Raw genomic sequence first — 20,043 nt, forward strand, 5'->3', positions numbered from 1 at the left:
GTGAGAGAGGGAGAAGCAGGCTTCCCGCCGAACAGGGAGCCCGATGTGGGGCTCGATCCCAAGACCCTGGGATCATGACCTGAGCCGAAGGCAGACGCCCAACGACTGAGCCACCCAGGCGCCCCAAATGAATAAAATCTTAAAAAAAAAAAAAAAAAGTTCAATGTAGGTATTGGAACCAAATCACCCAGTGAGTAACACATGGTGGTTTTACATTGCATTTCTTCTTTTTTTTTTTTTTAAAGATTTTATTTATTTATTCATGAGAAACAGAGAGAGAGAGAGAGAGGCAGAGGGAGAAGCAGGCTCCCAAGGAGCAGGAAGCCCGATGCGGGACTCGATCCCAGGACCCCGAGATCAAGACCTGAGCCGAAGGCAGACGCTTAACCATCGGAGCCACCCAGGCGCCCCACTTTGCATTTCTTCTAACACCTATGTGCCCTTGTGAAGGATCATGATATACTGATATTACAGAGTTGAAAAGTTGTGTATTTTTTTAAATATTCCATTCTTCAGATAGCACACTAGCAACAGACTTGAAAATAAGAAATGTATTCCCAAATGTAGTTTTTAAGGTACAAAACAGGCAGCGGCGTGTACCTTAGTGGCTTCAGTTGCAAATAGGTTGGAGTGTTTTGCCCCTGTGATTTTGACAGTACATTATATGAACCATTCAGTCATATGCACGATAACAGAAGTCAAATTATTTGTGGAACCAAGAACTTGTAAGGATCCGTAACAACACTCTTCCTCCCCAAATAAACTCACAGGAGGGTAACTCATATCCTGTTACCAAACCGGAAAGAATCACACTTGGTTTACGTAGGTTTTACATTTTACAAAGAAAAGCAATGCCTTCAAGACAGTTTTCCACAGTTAGCTGCGTCTCGCTCTACCTATGCTCTAATCGGATTCATATGAAAACATTCAAACTAAACACTAAAGTGAATTTCACACCATCTCTTTTTAATTAAAATAAATTGTCTTAATTCTTCCTTGGAGACAGTAGGCCAGTGTCTCTCACACACACACACACACACGTATGATTTATAAGGGTCAAGTGGCCGCTCTGCCACTAGATGAATGGGGAGGAAACACTCGAAGCAATTTCAACCCAGGCTTAGGTACTCAAAGACTCTGAAGTCTCCAAAATCTTCTGGGAAACAGAAAGCATCTCCCGCAGCCCTTCCTGTAGGGATGAGGGTCCAGGTCCGAGAGAAGGGGTGCGACCCAGCCAGGGCCATGACACCGCAGGACTGACTGGGGCACTGGACCCCAGAACGCCAAAACCCAGAGGAGAAATGGAGCGCCGTGGGACACCACAGAACTGTGGGACACGCGTGGGCTGGGGGACATGCAGGGGGCCGTGGGACCCGTGGAGCCATGGCACAGAAACGAGGCCTTCGGCTCCCTTCTGGCATCCCCATCCTTGGGCCTTGGAGGGTGACGGAGGCTGCCCACGCTACGCCTTCCTCAGCCCCACGGGGAGAACGTGGCACAGCGAGCAAGGCAGGGGTCCCAGGGACGGTGAGGCAGCCACGGGACGAGCACGAGCGGCAGGACAGCGGGCAGGAACGGTGGCTAATGGGGCGGCAGGACATGGGTACATGGCCACCTTACAGACTGGAAGAAAGACAGCCTCTCTCCGAGGTGGGAAGAGGCTGCAGGTCCCGGTAAGTGAACCCGAAGAAGACAGTCACAAAGTACGTCATTGACTATCATTGCCAACATTTAACAATTCAGCGCTTCCAACACACACACACAAACACACTGGAATATAATTATATGATTCAAAAGAAAGATGCAGGATTTGTGAAAGGTATCTATACTATGGTATGAGACTAGAACCCAAGTTCACAATCCGATGCCGTACCCTTGCCATCATGGTTCCTTCAATCACCGAAGACTGCCCGTGGAGATAAAGACAGTTGTTTAAACGCGAGGGCCAGCGCCGCTCCCAGTCCTGTCCCGGGGATGGCCCAAGCTGGCACCCCATTCCCTCAGATGGCCCTCCCAAGATCGGGGGCCAAATGTTGCTAATCCCCTATGAAGCACTCCTACAACTCTCTCCAAAGTCCCAAACCAAATCTCCGGCCAATCGGTGAATCCGTAAGTAGGAAGGCAATCAACGGGGACACCACGGAGTCAGAGATCAAGATCTCGGGGACCCTAGAGTGGAATTTATAGCGCTCGCCTGATTCCACAGGCAGAGAAGTAATCTTCGTAATCATTAGCATAAGCACTACCAGCTACAGCACTGAAGAAAGGCGTCCTAGGTGGAGAAAGCCGAAGTGTGGCATGACTCACCCCACTGGCAGTCTTCCTCTGTGCCTACTGCGGAATTGTTCCCCATAAACCAATCCCTATAAGTGGAGCACAATCTAAATAGCAAGCACGCTGGGTAAACTTTAATCAATAAACAAACAAAGGCAGGATATGGCACCATTGCCTTAAGTGGACATTAAACATTTAAAACTCATTTCAGAGACGGTTATGAGACTCAGTAAGCATGCTGAGAAACATGCTGTCTTGAAGGGTCACTATTTTTTCCCTCTTTATTGGAACAGACGTTTAAGCAAATGACAAGGACAGAAGTGTAAATGGTGCATCTGCAATGGGTCAGGGTGTTTTAGCAGCCCCTCCACGATCAAGGATAAATGTTCCAGAACATGCAGTCAAGGGAGTAACCTTGCAAACACAGCAAGCTGTTAGAGCGTGTTGAGCAATGAACTCTGCTAGACAAGAGAAGGCCCACAGTGGCAAGTATTTTACCTAGGATGGGGGAAAAAAAAAAGATCCTGCCAACATCTTCCACCTACCCAGGTGAATCGAAGCAAGACTTCAATAAAACGTGCTTCGTTGTATCCAGACGTGACCGTAGAATCTGGTCCACTTCATTAGGAGTCTCTTGTGCAGAGAGCCTCCAATGTACAACATTAAATCATGAAATTTTAAGTGTACGCGGAAATCCAGATTTTAAAAGTCAAGATTACCCAGTCCTGCCTTTATTTCTCCAGTGTTCCATCCTGCTTTCGCAAACATTCTCGTAGAGCCGCGCTTCACACAGGAGTGTTCGTGTAGCAAACCAGCGGCCACCTGCTCAGCGGCAACATCAGCCGTTTCAAGGACTAGCTGGGCTCCTAACACCCCCCCCAGGGAATCTCTGGTGTATATTGTGATTAACAGCCTCACCCCTTCTTCAGAGAAGCACTTCCTTCCTAAAGCCCCCATGCTCTCGGCCCATGGCCTGCCTACTCCTTCTCAGCCAAGATGCAGAGATGGAGGTCCTCGGGGACCCCTTCCCCTTGCAGCCACCCCCACCCACGTATGTTCCTGCATCCTGGGTGCCCTAGCCTCCCTCCCTCCAGACTCACTGGAGGTGGGGTCTGCTTCCTGTAAGCTAATCTCCCACCTGTGCCCAGTATCCTATCCCCTCCTACGGCCCCGGGGACTCTGTCTAATCAATTATCTCCTCCTCTCTTCAGCCTCTTCCTTCACCTGGCCTTTCCCCATCACCACTTAAGGATGATTAAGTAACGCTCTCTTAAAAGCTGTCCCCTGCTCTCACATCCCTGCTGGCTGAGTCAATAACTGTCTCCTTTTATATCTCTTCCTTCACCTCACATTTGTTTCTCTGCTCATTACCATCGAGGTTCTTCCCCCAGCCCTGCCCTGAAACTGCTCTGATGTATGCCACTGCTTACAGGTTTGTGTTCCCCCGAAAAAGATACGGAAGTCCAAACCTTAGTATCTATGAATGTGACCTCACTTAGAAAGAGGGTCTTTTCAGATGTAATTAGTTAAAATGAGATCATGCTGGGTGAGGGTGAGCCCTACATCCAATATGACCAGTGTCTTTACAAAAAGAGGAGAAGACAAAAAGACAGCCACACCAAGAGAATGCCATGTGGGTACAGACTCAGGTTGGAGGGATGCATCTACGAGCCTGGGACCGCCAAGGACTGCGGACAACTCCCAGAAGTTAAGAAGAGGCAGAGAAGGATTCTTCCCTAGAGCTGTCAGAGAAAGCATGGCCCTGCTGACACCTTGGTTTCTTTTTTCTTTTTCTTTTTCTTTTTTTTTTTTTTTTACTTCTAGCCTCCAGAACTATGAGAGAAAATATTTCTGTTGTTTTAAGTCACCCAGTTTGTCATATTTTGTTAGAGTAAACCTAAGAAACTAATACACAGATCACAGGACTTTCAGTGCTATCTCCAGGAAAGTCCTGGACAAACCAGGATGACTTTGTCACTCTGCCCTCTGGCCCACGTCAGCCTCGAACTCTGCATCATCCCATGCTCGGAGGGATGCCTCTCCCTTCTTGGATCCCATGATGCCTCGCTCTCAGCTAGACAGTCCATCTGAGGGCGGGTAGGGACTCAGCTTTCTCAATCTAAAATCATCATTTTCGATTCCCCTTCTTTATTCCGTATGGAATCAAAAGCCAAGAACTCAGGGATCATACACAGTGCCTCCTTCTCCCTCCTGTCCTACATCCATGAAATCATCAACACCTCCTACGCATTTCTAGAATTCACCTAATTCTTTACGTTTCTGCTACCATCCCTTTAGCTTAGTGCCTCATGACTGCTCGCTCTGATCACAGCGGCAAACTCAGGATGGGCTCTCCCTGCTGCCTTTGCCATTCTGAACACGGAATCTGTCCAGATGGGGGAGCTTCTTAAGGGGCCTTCAGATGCCGGACAATATTGAACCCCTACAACTACTTCGGCGTCATCTCCCTCCACCTCCTCTCCATAACCTAAATGAAGATTTCGTGGCTCACCTTACAGGAGACTTGCCAGGACCTGCTACGCTCCTCTCCCTCACTTGCTCTTTTTCTCTCCCCGAGACGTCTCTCCATTCATCAGACTCATAAACACCTTCTAACAATCATTTGGGACTCAGTTCTGCTGTTGCCTCATCCCAGAAACCTGTAACAACTCTCCTAAAACCCAGGCTCTCTGGTTCGGATGCCCCTCTCCTGGGCTCCCACAGCACCCAGCCAAGGACCCTTAATAGAATGTAATGCAATGTTCCTTTTGGCTTATATTCCTTGAGATATTCTAAACCCTTAATGGGGACCATGTTTTTTGCTCTATCTCCTCAATATTTAGTACAAACAGGCACATAACAGGCACCTGTTAAATGTTTGTAAATCATTTGCTCCAATTTAAACATATGCAAGTTAAAATTATGCTGAGAGGTCATTAACAAACTATGGGATTAGTCCAAATCCCGAAGAGTGATAGTACACTCCACTGGAAAGGGCGGTGGGAAACAGATCCTCATACCCAGGGGGAACGAGAATACAAAACGGCTCAACCTTCATGAAAGGGAATTGGGCAATATCTAGCAAAACCACATATGCATTTATCCTTTGACATAGCAATCCCACTGCTAGGATTCTTTTCCAGTGGTACCCTTGTAAAGGATTAAGAGATGTCTGCAGTAGGCGTTACTCATCATAACACTACCCATGACCACAAAGGACAGAAAATACCCTAAACATCTCCCATTGGGCTGTTGCTGAGTACACTACGGTTCATCACACGATGGAGAACTATGTGCTCTGAAAAGGAGTGGCGTGGAGGGTGCCACTAGGGAGTGGACTCCAGGATATACCACCATGTCAAAAAAATGCTAGACCGAGAAAAGAAGCACGGATCTTAAAATAGAAGTGAAAGTTTAGCTGAGTGCAGAGAGAGGGAACAGAGTGGAGAAAACACAAGTGAAGGCAGTTTCTCTGAACACTCCTCGTTTTCATTAATGAAACACTGCAACACTACATAATAAGGTGAAGTTTTTTTAAATTTCTAAAAATCAAAAGGGAAATTTAACAAATGAAACGAACCAGGTTTCAAGTTGGCAGCATAACCATGCAAAAGGAAATTCCTTCAAGTGAAGTAATTGCTTTAGTTTCCCAAGGACATTGGTAGCCCGAGGACTAAAAGAAGAGAAGCAGACCATCTTATAGCACTTTGAGTCGTCAAAAACGACTAGAGTTGCTTGACTCTCTCTGAAACGATGCAGGGTCTACTGCAGGAAAAGGCAAAGGAATGACTGTGGTGGCTGCAGAGACTCAGGATTCTGTGCCCAGGACAAAAAGACACAGACAGAAGGTAGAAGAGGTTCAGAAAAACCCTAGGATCTTAGAGATGAACTGGAAGCATCCAGAGGAATTATGGTGCTTTTTAAAAAATTTTTCCTGAGCTCTGTACACTGAAAAGACCTAACACTGGGGATGTCCATGCTTAAATCAGCCCAAAATGGCTGGTCTACGGAAGGAAGCGGCTGAGAAGAATCAAGAACATCTTGCTGTCCCAGAGAGTAAGCAAGCTAGCAAAGGCAACCTGGGTTATGTCAGAATAGTTCAGAAGCCCACTTGAAGACGCTTCCATGGGCTTAAAATGAGATGATTTCACCCCTTATAAGCATCAAAACTGCAATTGCTTGAAATAATTCAAATGTTAAAAATCCATATATTAACAATGATTCTAATAACCAAAATAAGAAAACAAGACAAAACAAAAAGTAAACATAACATCTTACTTGCTCCCTTTGGATAATGTTAGAGAACCAACTAGTCTTTAAAAAAACAAAAAACAAAAAAACTAGGAAAGGGAAGAAAAGGACAAAAGCATTAATTCTGACTTTCCTATATGAGCTGTAGCCTCAAGATATTCAGATAGTTGATAAGGGAAAGTTACTTTATACAGAAATATTCTTGTTATTAAATGAAGAAAGAATAATAAAATTAGGAAATCCCAGCTTTACACCGTTGAATGAATCGGTAGATTCTGGCCATGACCATCACGGACTGCTAATTTCACACCAGACAAGACCTGCCTTCCTACAGATGGACACGGTACCATCCGTGCCACAGGGGAGACAGAAAGATTCGAACCTGAATCGAAGCCTCCTCTTGATACTACCATGAATTCACACAAATATTCGAGACAGAACTTTTGAACACCAAGGGGAGGCACTTGGCAAAATCCAGACTGTGGGAAATGCTATAGGACAAAGAGCTTGGATTTCTTCTGTAACTAATTTGCAAAGGAAGCAACAACAACTACAACAAAGCAGAAGACCAACCGACTGAAGTGTATGAGCTCCATTTAGATCCTGATTCAACCCAACTGTTAACAACAACAACAACAACAAAAAAACGCATCAGCATTCATGAGACCATCAGGGATCTCACAATACTCACTGGATGTCAGATGATTTTATGGAATTGGGTTTGTTTCTTTGTTGTTGTTTTTTTGGTTTTTTTTTTTTGCATTTTTGGTCTGATGCAATAATGGCACTGGGAATTCCCTTTCTTTCATAACCATGTACTGAAATATTATAGATACAATTATATGATTTTTTGAATTTGCTTCAAAATAATTTGGTGGGTGTGGGGTGGAGCATGCATGTGGATTTAAAAGAAAAAAGGTGGGACATGAATTAATAAATGTTGGGTTGGGTGTTCCTTAGATTATTCTTTCTATTTTTGCAGATATTTGAAATTTTTCATGATATAAAGTTTAAAACATAAAGCTATTTATTGGATGAATTATTAAAATATAATGTCTGATTAATTATAGCTGGTTTGGTAATACAACTGTAAGTTCCTTGAGGACAGGGACAAAGACTAATTTATTTTTCATCCTGAAGGCTTAGAGTACCCAGGGTAGAGAGAGCCCTAAATAAATTTTGATAAATAAAAGAAAAAAATGACTGGATACACATACTAAGTAATTAATCCTACAGATCCACTGACATTCTTAAGACATTAAATCAATTCTGTCTGCCATGCAGTGTGAGATAGGGAGATCAAGGCATTTAAGTTTTGTGGTAAGACTAAGGCTTTGTTGGGAAACGCTGAAGTGAATTTTTTGTTACTTGGTTTTATTATTATTTCTGTAGATCACATTTTTAGCCCCTGGTTCGAATGCCTAGGAGGCTCGCAGCACCTTTAAATAAAGGCGGCCTCAACAATGGGATTTTCTACCCGTAATAACTCCAATTTTGAATTCTTCTCGAGATTGTAGTGATCAGTTTCGGAATAGGAAGTTCTTGCAATGGAGGATTTTGTACTTGTACTTGTATTTTAAATGATGTCTAAAACACGAGTCACAGAATGATAGAGCAATAACCATTGTTATTCTCTATCACTGACCATGGAAAATGCATGTAAGTGATACCCTTGCAGTCCGAGGGTGCCTGCCCCTCACCTTTATAGGAAATGACCGGGTGCTCCGCTCTCTGGCACTGAGATGCGTCTGTTTCCGGCTGGGCGAGTCTCCACCACCCCAGGCTGGAGAAGAGCCATGCAATGACGCAGGTCCCCTTCATGGTGGGCAGACGGCCTTGGACTCTGGGCACTTGTCTTCTAACCAGAAGCTCGTCTTCCTGTCATGTGGGGCAAGTGCCTAAAACACACAAAAGAGAACAATTAGATGACTGTGAGTTCAGGTTCTCCGGTGGGTGGTCTTTTAGTTAAGCCTCATCACTAGCTTTAAAAAAGGAGAGCCTTCGAGGGCTTGGACAAACTTACCTTTTTCTAGGTGGTATTTCAAATACGTGTGAGTATGTCTTGGTACAGACCTCTCTTCCGGCCCATAATTTTATGAAATAACCCATTTATTATAAAAGGAGAAATGTTCAAGTTTAACCCGTACCAAGTCATCACTCCTGAAAAAAGCAGTTTAACAGCTGGGACCGCTGATGGTTTTTCCCTTAGAATATCTTCCTCGCCCCCTCACGCTAGCACAGATCCATGCGTGGAAACCCTCAGGATCCCTGCCCTTCCCTTTTTGACATCCAAAGCCCCTGTTTAACACCACGACCACTGTCTTCTCCCAATAACCTGATACTATGCTACCCAACTCTTAAAAACTGCCCATATTTGGTGAATGTATCCTTTGAAATTTATAGATGACCTGCCTGCAAAGCTTCTGGCTGGAAATCCAGCATGAATCAAATAAAAAGCCATAGTGAGCACCTACTGGGTGAAATGAAATTGCTAGGCTGGGAGCTGGGAGACTTTAAAGATTATGAATAATTTAGAAGATTAATAAGCTTTAAAATAAGATGGGCTTGTAAAAATAACTGTAAGCCAAGCCATTAGAAAAGCGTGGAAAGGGGCAGGAGTGTTTTAGGACTTAGGAGAGCACCACCACCATTTAGAGGAACCCAGGCAGGTCCCGTGCAGAGCTCACATTTGGGTTTCATACTGAAGAATAAAAAGGATTTCAACAGATGGAGGATTCTGGAAGTGCATTTCATGCCAAGGGAAGGGGGATGAAGACGTGCTCCTGAGGAAGGAGGCGGTAATAACAGTTTGGGGAACAGTTTACTGTACTTGAGCCAGATCCCAGGAGATATACAGGAGAGTTAGTGGGAAGCAGTTTAGACAGGGGCTTGGGTTAAGATCTGGAAGGGGCCCTACACCAAGGTCTGAGGTCTCTATTTCTAGTCAACAAGCTACCATGGTAGAGTAACTGCAGAAGAAACGTAAAGGGTTGTTCTCAGAATAGTGTATGCAGGAAATTGGATAGAGAAGAGCATAAAGATAGAGAAGTTAATTTGAACCTACAGTAACTATTCAGGAGAGAAATAAATGAAGCTGTGACTCTGGGTGTTATCGATGTGAATAAAAATTCAGACAAGCACAGCAAACACTCAGTGTGATGGGAAAGGGGAAGTATGGCAAACTAAACATGGCCACGACTTCTTCGACCCATGAAAGCCAGGTTTATGCCCGTTCTCTTGAATCTGGATTGGCTCTGTAACTGCTTTGTTCATTCGAATTTAACTAAAGTGATGGCTTGCTAGTTTCCAAGCCCATACCCTAAGAACCTAGCAATTTCCACTTCCTGTCCCTCAGAACACATTCTCTGGGGTGCTAAGAAACCAGAATCAGAAGTCCCAACTAGCCGAGACAGCCATGTTACAGAAGCCACATATAGGGACTCCCAGGGACATTTCCCACTGAGGCCAGCTTCCCAGCCATCCCCACCAAAGCTGAGTAAAGCTGAAACCCACCGAGTAACTTCAGTATCACAAGAGCAAAAGAATCACCCAGTTGAGCCCTGCCCAAATTCCTAACCTCCAAAGTATGAAATATAACAAAATGGTGGTCGTTCTAATCTGCTACATTTGGGGCAAAAGAAAGCAAAGAGGCACAGACTCAAGACAGAGAATACAAGTGACCATAAGAGCAGTAATGCCTCTCATTTAAATATCATAATCAACAGAAGAACTTTATTTAGATGAGAATATGATCATTCAGTTTCACGTGTGTGGGGTTTAAGATGCTGAGAGGACATTTAAGGGAAGACAGCAGGCTGCTGCAAATTCAGGTTGGGTGCTAAGAAAAACAAGAATTCAGAGACAGAACTGGAGGTTTGGAATGTTTACATTCTGGATGGGGCTAAGCTTCACCAGGGGAAAGAAGGGAAGCAAAAGAAAGGGTAAAAGAGAACCACCTACTGGAAAACTGTAATTGAACAAGTGACCCCCACAAAGAGAAGGAAAACAGAGATGGAGCACCAAGGGCACAGGGCAACACAGAAATCCAGCAGGACTGGAGCACAGACATTACACATTTTATTTTCATTTTTTAAAGACTGAGTTGTTTATTTTAGAGAGGGAGCGGTGGCGGGGGCGGGGGAGGCGGAGGCAAAGGAGAGAATCTTCATCAGGACAAGGAGATCTGGACCAGGGGCACCAGTCCGACGGATGGGGGTCCTACCTGGCCTCGACCCCGAGACCCAACACAAGTCAACCAGGAGCTAAGAGCAAATTCTTCCCTTGCACGTAATTCTTCCGTGTGTCAACACAGACAGACCCGCTGCCCATGGACTTGCCCTACACTGACAGTAGCCCTCACTCCTGTCTCCAGCCTGACACGGCTGCCTCCGGAAGGAAAGGTAAAGAAAAATCACACAAGCGCCCAGAACGTGCCTTCCCTGGGATCCGGAAAGTGACAGTTAGAGAAGCGGGACATGCCCTGTCAAGTTAAAGAGCAGCTAAAATAGGACACGGAGTTCGACTGGTGAGGAGACAAAATTACAGGCTGGCCACGTTAACCTAAGGAAAGCGGATTTAATGAGAACAGGTGATTTTCAGAAGTTTGTAATTTTCAGGCTATAACATGCTACCTCTTTTCTCAAAATAAAGACACTATAAACAGCCATCCCGGGAAGGTGCCAGGGAAGGGCATTCAGTCTTCACTTAGAGTGGGCTTTTCTCAGATGCCACTCAGGGAGGCTGATTCCTTGAATGTCTTCTCCTCTGCATAGCGTAGATCTCAAGAGCAGGTTCCTCCATCCTGGACTCAGCAATTCTAACTTCCCCTGAATATAATAAAGCTCTCGCCTCTTGGGCAGGGGCATATTTATACCAGGGCTTTGCATGCACCATCTCAGCACTAGTGACAATTAGAGCCAATCATCTGTTCTGGTAGCTGCCCTATGTATTTAACAGCATCCCTGGTCTCGACCCACTCAATGCCAATAGCGCCCCTGGCCCCACGTGTGCCAACCAAAATTGCCTCCATTGCCAAATCGCCCCCGGTTGAGAACTTCTGATTTATATGGATCACAATCCCTCTCCTCTTTAGAAATTAGACAAGCTGTCATCACTTGAAAGTTCATTTTAAAATACTTACATAAATCACCCAACTGACTTTGTATTGACTCATTTCAGCAAAACTCCAATAAAAATGAATGTCCTGTTAATTACGACTACTTGTTTCGCTGGGGAGATACGTTAGGAAGGAAATTTCAAAGGATCAATTTCAATAAAAGTTGTTCTGGTGTCATCCTAGGCACCTTGGAAAATTCAAAATATATTAGGTGATTTCATGCTAAATAAGTGATTTTGCCAATAGGCAGATGTAGCACAGCAGGCTGGTTTGGGCTACAAAATAAAACATTTTTGTTGCATCTACTTTAAAATCCCTGAAGCCTTCCTTTTAGTTTCCTGATGTGGGAGGAACCCCCTATAAGCTCCATCTAAATAAGCAAAACTCTGTATGTAAGTGTTTGTGCAATAAATAACATTTCCCATTCACACCCACACTGCAAATGAATAGGCTTTGGTGAAAAAATGACTATTCCTTTTAGTCTAAAAAAAAAAATATGCTGTCAGATAAAAAAGAAATCCAAAGAATGAAAGCTTACACAAAAAGTTTTGCTTAGGGAACAAAGTCTAACCAGTTATTAATAAAAACAGACCTAAAATAAGCTTAATGTACTTCTGGGCAGGGGAAGCAGTGTTTCCTCTGAGCTCCAGACCTACTGTATGTTTGGAAGCGGCTGGACCCGCTGGGGCAATTCAGAATCCACAGAAACCCTCCGGCCCAGCTCCTACCTGCTGGCTTGAAGGACTTTCATGGGAGAGAAGATGCCTGAGTTGAGCAGGGAACAGAGCCACCGAGCTGACCGAGAGGGTTCAGGTAGCCGGGCCCCATGCCTGCCTGCTTGCCTGTCTTCAGCCCAACTGTCCTTGTATCAACGGGCTGAGGCTGCCCGGGGGCCCCCGCGTTGTGAGCAGCCAGTCCGTGGAAACATCAGAAACACAAACGGCACAACAGGTAGGAGGGGATGGACAGACACTTCTTTCTGCAAGGTTGACGTGTCATCGATCTTCCCACCTCTTGGCCCTATTCCAAGGCTCACCCAGAGACTAAGTCCCAGCCCAAAGTGAAAGCAACATTCCACTATCCGGCACCCCCGACACCCCCTGGCATGGCCAAATACAGTGTCGCGCAGTCATCCTCTGCTGAGAGGTAAACAGCCCTGCTCTATTCAAAAACCCTCAGGAAGGAAACTTGAGGAACCCAAGGAAAGGAGGGTGCCTTTCACCCACAACCCGTCCGCTAATGCCACGGCCACTCCTCCCCCTGCAAAGGCTTCCCGCCAGCCTCTCCGGCCTAAGCAGGGTCCTCAGAGGAAGCCTGGCACACACATCAGTTCATCGGCTGGGGCCGCGGGCCCCAGGCCAGCCCCGAGTCCGCGACACCAAGGGTCAGGCTGGTTCCCCCTTCTGCGCACACAGCGGCCGCCCACGCGGCAGTTCCCTTCGGGGAACCACGGGCTACCAATTACAGAACCTGCTTCCTCATCACTGCTTGCATGGAGGCTCACACGACCTGTCCTGTTTCTGAGTTTGACTTATTTCATTATGGACTGAACACATCGTTACGGTCCCGAGACGATGCTTTCCAACATGCTCACCCGGCCGTCCGCATGAATCAGGAATGGCACGGCCAACATTCACCCATCCCTTGCCCTGAGCAAACAACACCAGGAGGTGGTTTGTGCTGTCTCCTGGCACATGAGACAGGAAATGAGTCAACAACCCGCTGAATTTGAGGTGAAGGGGAGGTGAGATCACTCTGCAGCTGAGAAGGCAGAGGCTCAGCCAGGGTCAAAGATCCTACAGGTGAATGAATCTAAGACCAGGGGAGGGAGGGGTGGCCTCTAGCCAACCACACTGAAGGGGGTCACCTGAGCTCAAGGCACAGCCCTCCAACACAGCAGGGCAAAGATGCAGAGGCCACAGTCCAGGCAAGAACTGTCAAGCAAGTGAACGTCTACCCCTGCATAACTGTCAACCAGAAGTCAGAGCGAAGTCTCAGGAAACACAGGAGAAAGAAGACAGAAGCCATGGCGTCTAAAGAGGTTTCAGCTACAGTGTTCAGAGAAGAGGAATGAGTGGATGATCCAGGAGGACCAAAGCGCGGGCTGTGTTCGGGGCTGGAAGGCACGTATCTTGAATGAATCCATGGTCTCTCTTTAGGATAGTATCAGATACTCTAGGTGCTGAACAGGAAATGGGATTAAATGAAGAATCAATAAAACAATAAACTTGCGTTAATGCACAGTGCTCGAGTAAATAGATTCTTCTAACCTTTTTCAAAACCAATAACTGAACATTTTATTCTTTGGGAAATAAAGTGAAATTAAAGCTCTCTTGTTACTGAGTTGAGTCAATGAGGAGAATCAGGATGTTCCCCAAACATACTGCCTTTTTGCTTGTTAACATACATTTTTTTGGTAAAAATTTTTATATTATTTTAACCCATGTACCTTGACTGCCAAGTTTCAGCCAAAAAAGATTGAACGTAAATGACTTAGAGAAATATTTTAGGAACGTGTTAATGAAAACACGGACTGCCCGGACATACAGGGGCACCCCTGATAGCCACCTTCAGGTAACTGGATAAGAAGTTGGCTCTGTTACTCATAGATTTTTATCCTATTTGAACAGAGATAAGATGGAATGTGATGACTATATAAAATGACCTCATGATATAAATTGGGAAAAAGCAAACATTAAACGATTTTATACATTTCAGTAATGGTTTGGCTCCAGTGACCTTGTTTTATATCTCTCTTCAAAGGGAACTGTTATTACCGTTTTGCCTATTTCCCCTTGTTTAGCCCCAGATCGCCTGGAGGAACCATAAAAATAAATGAAGTCCATTAGATAAAATTATTATTTACACAAAGGCAATATTATCTGTCAGCAGGCTTTAAAACTAAGTGAAAGTTCACTCAATCCACTTCTGTGCTAGCTAAAGCAACCAGAAGCCCGAAAGAAAGAGATGGAGAGAGAAGAAGGAAGGAAGGAAGGAAGGAAGGAAGGAAGGAAGGAAGGAAGGAAGAAAAGAAGGAAAGGAAGGGAGAAAGGAGGAAGGGAGGGGGGAACGAGGGAGGGAAGGAAGGGAAGGAAGGAAGGAGAAGGAGAAGAGAAGAGAAGAAAAGAAAAAAGAAAAGAAAAAGAGGGAGGGAGAAGAAAGAGGGAGGGAGGGAAGAAAGAAAAGAAAAATAATGGGCCCTTCAAGGCAACACAACTGTATCAACAATTTCTAACAGATTTATCCAGAGACATTTCCCCAAGGCAGGAAATTCATATGGACACAATCAGAAATCAAGTGATAAATGACTCATGGTGGATAAATTACTATTCATAGCTCCCACTGGTTTTATTTTTTATTTTTTTAAAGATTTTATTTATTTATTTGACAGAGAGAGGAAGCACCAACGGGGGTAGAGGCAGAGGGAGAGGGAGAAGCAGACTGCCCACTGAGCAGGGAGCCTGATGCGGGACTCGATCCCAGGACCCCGGGATCATGACCTGAGCCGAAGGCAGACACTTAACCGACTGAGCCACCCAGGCGCCCCTCCCTTTGGTTTTTAGTTCAGCTAAGCAGGACCTGGAGTGCCACTTGCATCCTTGTCAACCAGAAGGTACGTCATGTATGCCAACATGCAACAGTACACAATGGGAGCAGGAAAGAAGGATCCACCCTTGTGGTTTCATGACTGACCAACATCACTCGTCACCTTGTCACTGCCAACCCAGTGAGCTCACGCAGCTGGATATCTCCATGGCATTTGTGCCCATTGACTTTTCCCTTGAATATCTCCCAACACCCCCCTCCTGGTTTCCTTAACAGCCCCATCTCCCTGTGTTCTTGTACATCCAGAACTCCTACTTCTTAGTCTTCCCTTTAAATGAAGGTACACCCCAATCTCTCCTGAACATTCATTTCTTCTCAATCTGCACACTCTCAGTGGCCTGTGTCTTCAAACTCACACAACTTTACGTACTTTCTAAAACCTGGTGACTTCTAAATCTATAACTCTCTTCGAGAGCTCTGCACATAACCCAGATATATAAATCAAAATATACGTCTTCACATAAATAAGGTGGAGATACCTCATCTAAAGGTGACCTCATTATCTGTCTTTACCAACTTTCTCCTTTGGGCCTATGTCCTCTCATGGTTAGCTACATTGTTAGGTCAGATACCCAGCCCATCGTCTGAGGCCTCACCTGCCACCTTCTCCCTCCTTCATCTTCCCAGAATCCCCCTGGCATGTTGTCACTACATCCTGACAACTCTTTCCCTACCCATATCCAGAGTCGTGCCCTCCACCCCACCCAAACCAAACCCTCTATTTCTCATCTGTGCAATGTCAGATGTTTCTTGACGGGTTTCCTTGCTTCTCACCCAAATCATTAAGCTTCATCTCAGAGTTCATGTTTCTCACCTGGCCCCACTGTACAACAACACTCATCTCTATTGCAGCCTTAGTCACTAGAAACCACCATTACCTGTGTTTCTGCCTCACTCTAAACCAGGCTGTAGAAAATATCAACCTCTGGACACTACAAGACATAGGAGAGATGAACAATCACTGCTGGAGAAATGAATTAATGGGAAAAAAAATAATGTAAATCCACATACACCTCTCTACCTTCCCCACAATGTTTATGCTCCCATCAATATGCTGTTCATGTTCTCTTTTTGTCTGTGACTCTGCTCTTCATTTTCACAGATGTTTTATTCCTCTATTAAAATTCTCCTAACATCTGGTCCAAATACAAGGATTCCCATGGTTTTGAGAAATGTCCTTTCTAAATGTCATAATTTTCCAATTAATGGTCAAAGGGATGAGGGATTATTATAGGCAGAGCAGCTGAAAAGAGGAAGTCTCCTGGGCCTCGAAACACGAAAGCACATGGAAGACATAACCAAAGTGTGTGAACCCTGAGGGGCTCAAATAAGGTACTCTGGAACACCATAACTCCTTGGAACCACTTGAAAAGTCAGAGGACAGAAAAAGGAGGATATTATAATTTATAGGAGAAATACATTCATCAAATTCATTATTCTAAGGTGAAAACACAAATACCTTGAAATATTATCAGATCTATTCACAGAAAATGGATGGCTGGTACACTTGAAAAAACCAGCACTATTTAATGAAAATGCTCCTGATTTATTGTTTTCAGATTTTAGTTGGGAACGACCTTTGTGTCCGATATCCAATGATACCTATTCAACCCAATGGATCAGATATGTCATAACTGATACATCTGTGTTTATTCAGATCTGTCATGATCTTCAGTCTTTAAAAAATAAAACACAAAACAGAAGGCCTCAAGAGCATTACAATCATCCCTCCTTGTCTGTTCGTGGCTCTGCTGTCCGTAGTCCCAGCTTCCTGTGGTCAACCACAGTCCAGAGGCAGATGATCTTCCTTCTGACACATGGTGCCTACATCACTCACTGCATTTCCTCTCATCAGACAGGCATTTCATTACCTCACACCATCACAAGAAGAAGGCTGAGTACAGGACGATAAGATATTTTGAGAGAGACCACATTCACATAACTTTTATTACAGTATGTTGTCATAATTGCTCTCTTAGTATGGCTGTCGTTGTCAATCTCTTACTATGCCTGATTTACAAACTGAACTTTATCATCGATACGTATTATAAAAAAACATAGGATATATAGGATTTGGTACTATTTGTGGTTTTAGGCATCCACTGAGGGTCTTAGAACATATCCCCAGAAATAAGGGGGGACTAATGTCATTGTAATTTTGGGGTCAGTTTATTAAAAACAAGAATAAGTGAGGCTCCTGGGTGGCTCAGTCGGTTAAGCATCCGACCCTTGATTTCGGCTCAGGTCATGATCTCTGGGTCGTGAGACTGAGTCCCACATCAGGCTCCGTGCTGAGCCAGAGTCTGCTTAAGATTCTCCCTCTCCCTCTCCCTCTGCCCCTCCTCCCTTGCTCACTCTCACTCACTCTCTCTCTCCCTTCCTTTATTTTTATAAAATAAAAACAAGAATAAGAAATCATCACTAAAATGAAAAAATACTAAGACATACCATATCAAAATCAAAGATTCCACCAATCAGAGAATAATAAAATTTAAGAAACTGCAGAGAGGGTGCTGTGCTTATGTACAGTATGAATGTATCTCTTTTGTGGCTGAGATAAACCTATAAAATAAGTATTACTATTCTTTCCTATTTCATACATAATGGCGACTCAAGGAAAACTCCCAAGTAAACAGAAGAACTAAAAATTTTCACAGAAAAGTCCCTGGCTTCAAAGCCCAGGTTCATCCTACTGTTCTGCAGATACCAACGCTGTCTTTCCCACATTTCTGCACTGATCACTTACTGACTAGGGATTGGGAGCTGTGGGATACCCTGGCTGAAAGGATCAGAAGATGCCCTATTTCTACCAGCCAACTTCACGATGGGCCTGAATATGTGTTTCTGTGGGGACAGAAATTTCACTAAATAACTAGCTGCAGCATGATTCACCGACACTAGAGCCAAATACTTTCCTGAGCAAGATTTAGTCCAGCCAACGATGAAAGAGCACCAGCCTCTGCACACTGGGGACAGCCTTCCCAGTGTCTTGTGTCATCCTCTGGCCACCACCCCCACACCCTCTTGGGGGACCCATGACATAGGGGACGATCCATCACTTGGTGAATAGAAATTCCTACCTCAGCCTCCTCCCCGTCCCCAAAACTGCAACTTCCACCTGCTTTTCACCTCTACTTGACTGACAAAGAATTACCTCCAACTCAACATGGACCAAACTAACCACTGATTCTCCCCAATTCTGCTTCCTGCCTCAAATCCCTGTCACAGCTAGAGGCATTTTGTTTTCTCTAATTTCCCCACAGGATACTGTATACCATCACTGAACCGTGCCAACTGGATCACACCCCTGTCCTCTTCACTCGTCTCCACAGCTACAGTTCCAGATTAAACCACTCCATCTCTCCCCCGGAATCAGCAGGAGCCCCTCTAGTCAGTCTTGGGGCTTTTCACTCTCGCCCCCCTCAACAGTCCATTCTCTACGTTGTAACCGGAGTAATCTTTGTAAGGAGTTCGAAAAAGTCTAACTCATTGAAGCAGAGAGTAAAATGGTAGCTGCCTTGACCCAAACCAAGAACTGCTTTGGGGTCAGCCCCATCCACTTCGGCACCTTCGCCAGCACCCCCGGGGCCCATGCCCAGACCACACACGAGTGTGCACGCAGGTGCACGCACACACACACACACACACACACACGCTCGGACCGCCTCTCTGGTCCTTTTACTCACCAAACTCATCACCTTTCAGACAGCACCTATTGGCATGTGGGTCCAGAAGTCTTTTCTCGAGGTCCTTCCAAACATCCTCCTTTCTAATCTCACTCAGATGTCACCCACTCAAAGGCATCCCCGACCAGGCCAGCTACAGCACCGTGTCTTACTCTCTACCAGATTCTCTGATTTTTCTCTTCTTTTCACTTAAAACTACTTGAAATCACTCCACTGACATACTTGTTCATGGCCTGTTTAACCTACTCAGATATAAGCCTTGAACTGAGCCTTAGTTCTGTTCATTTGATATCCCCAGGGCCTAGAAGAGAGTCTGACATATAATAAATATTACTGACTGACGGATTAGGGACTAGAGGGGATAGAAACCAAGATAGTCTTTGTCCAAGTGATGGAAAACATCATTGTGCAGACCCACATTTTCTGCCAGGGCCACTGAGTAGTGCTTACGGCAAAGTTTCAGGGAATTTCTATGGAAAACGACTAAGTTCACTGGCAGGGAATCAGCCTCTTAGGTAAGATTTCACAAGAAGAAGTCAATAAAGACCCTGAATTCGCTGCCACAAAAGCATCGAATGATTAGCACATAATGCAATGCTGTGAAATGCAGAAGTGCTGTGAACATATGGTATTTTATTCTTCAGTTCATTAGCCAAAGATGTGGAAAGGTCATCCAGGACATCACGAGAAAGGTCTCCATGGTTGAAAAGTCATCCCTAAGTGTCTTAAGTCCTGTATTTCAAAATATTAAAAGCCAGGCAATGGTGAATATGGTTGTAAAAACACAAAAGGAACAATTCCTGAGTCTAAGTCCAGAAAAAGGAACATCAGGTTGCATCAACTTGGCAAGTCCGTCCCCAGCAGCGAAGGGGCTCAGACACAGCTGCAGGAGGTCTGATTCCGGCTTCTGCCTTGCAAAAGGTGAAGAATTGCCTACAATGTCCCAGGGACCCACCCCGCCCCCCAACAGGTGTAGGAGAGGAGCGCTGGGGGATGCTAGCACAGACTCGGGACCAGAGCACCTGGGTCCGCACTAGCTCCAACATAAGCCTCAGGCGTCAGGTTCCAACATCTGTAATATGGAATTCAAAGCCAGGGCTCAAAATTAGA

At 45.0% G+C, this 20,043-nt stretch overlaps 1 protein-coding gene across 1 annotated transcript in view; it reads right to left on the minus strand.

The window, feature by feature from the left end:
- The window catches only part of SEMA5A (semaphorin 5A), a 392,731-nt gene that overhangs the window by 261,598 nt on the left and 111,090 nt on the right, over window positions 1–20,043 (minus strand). Inside the window, exon 3 of the mRNA XM_081825786.1 lies at window positions 8,226–8,423. Within this exon, the coding sequence (XP_081681912.1) occupies window positions 8,226–8,346 (121 nt within the window). The 5' untranslated portion in view covers window positions 8,347–8,423. The remainder of the gene's footprint in view (window positions 1–8,225; window positions 8,424–20,043) is intronic.

This window comes from Leptonychotes weddellii, chromosome 7 (assembly GCF_054177405.1).
Source record: "Leptonychotes weddellii isolate Sample4059 chromosome 7, ASM5417740v2, whole genome shotgun sequence".
Taxonomy (NCBI): domain Eukaryota; kingdom Metazoa; phylum Chordata; class Mammalia; order Carnivora; family Phocidae; genus Leptonychotes; species Leptonychotes weddellii.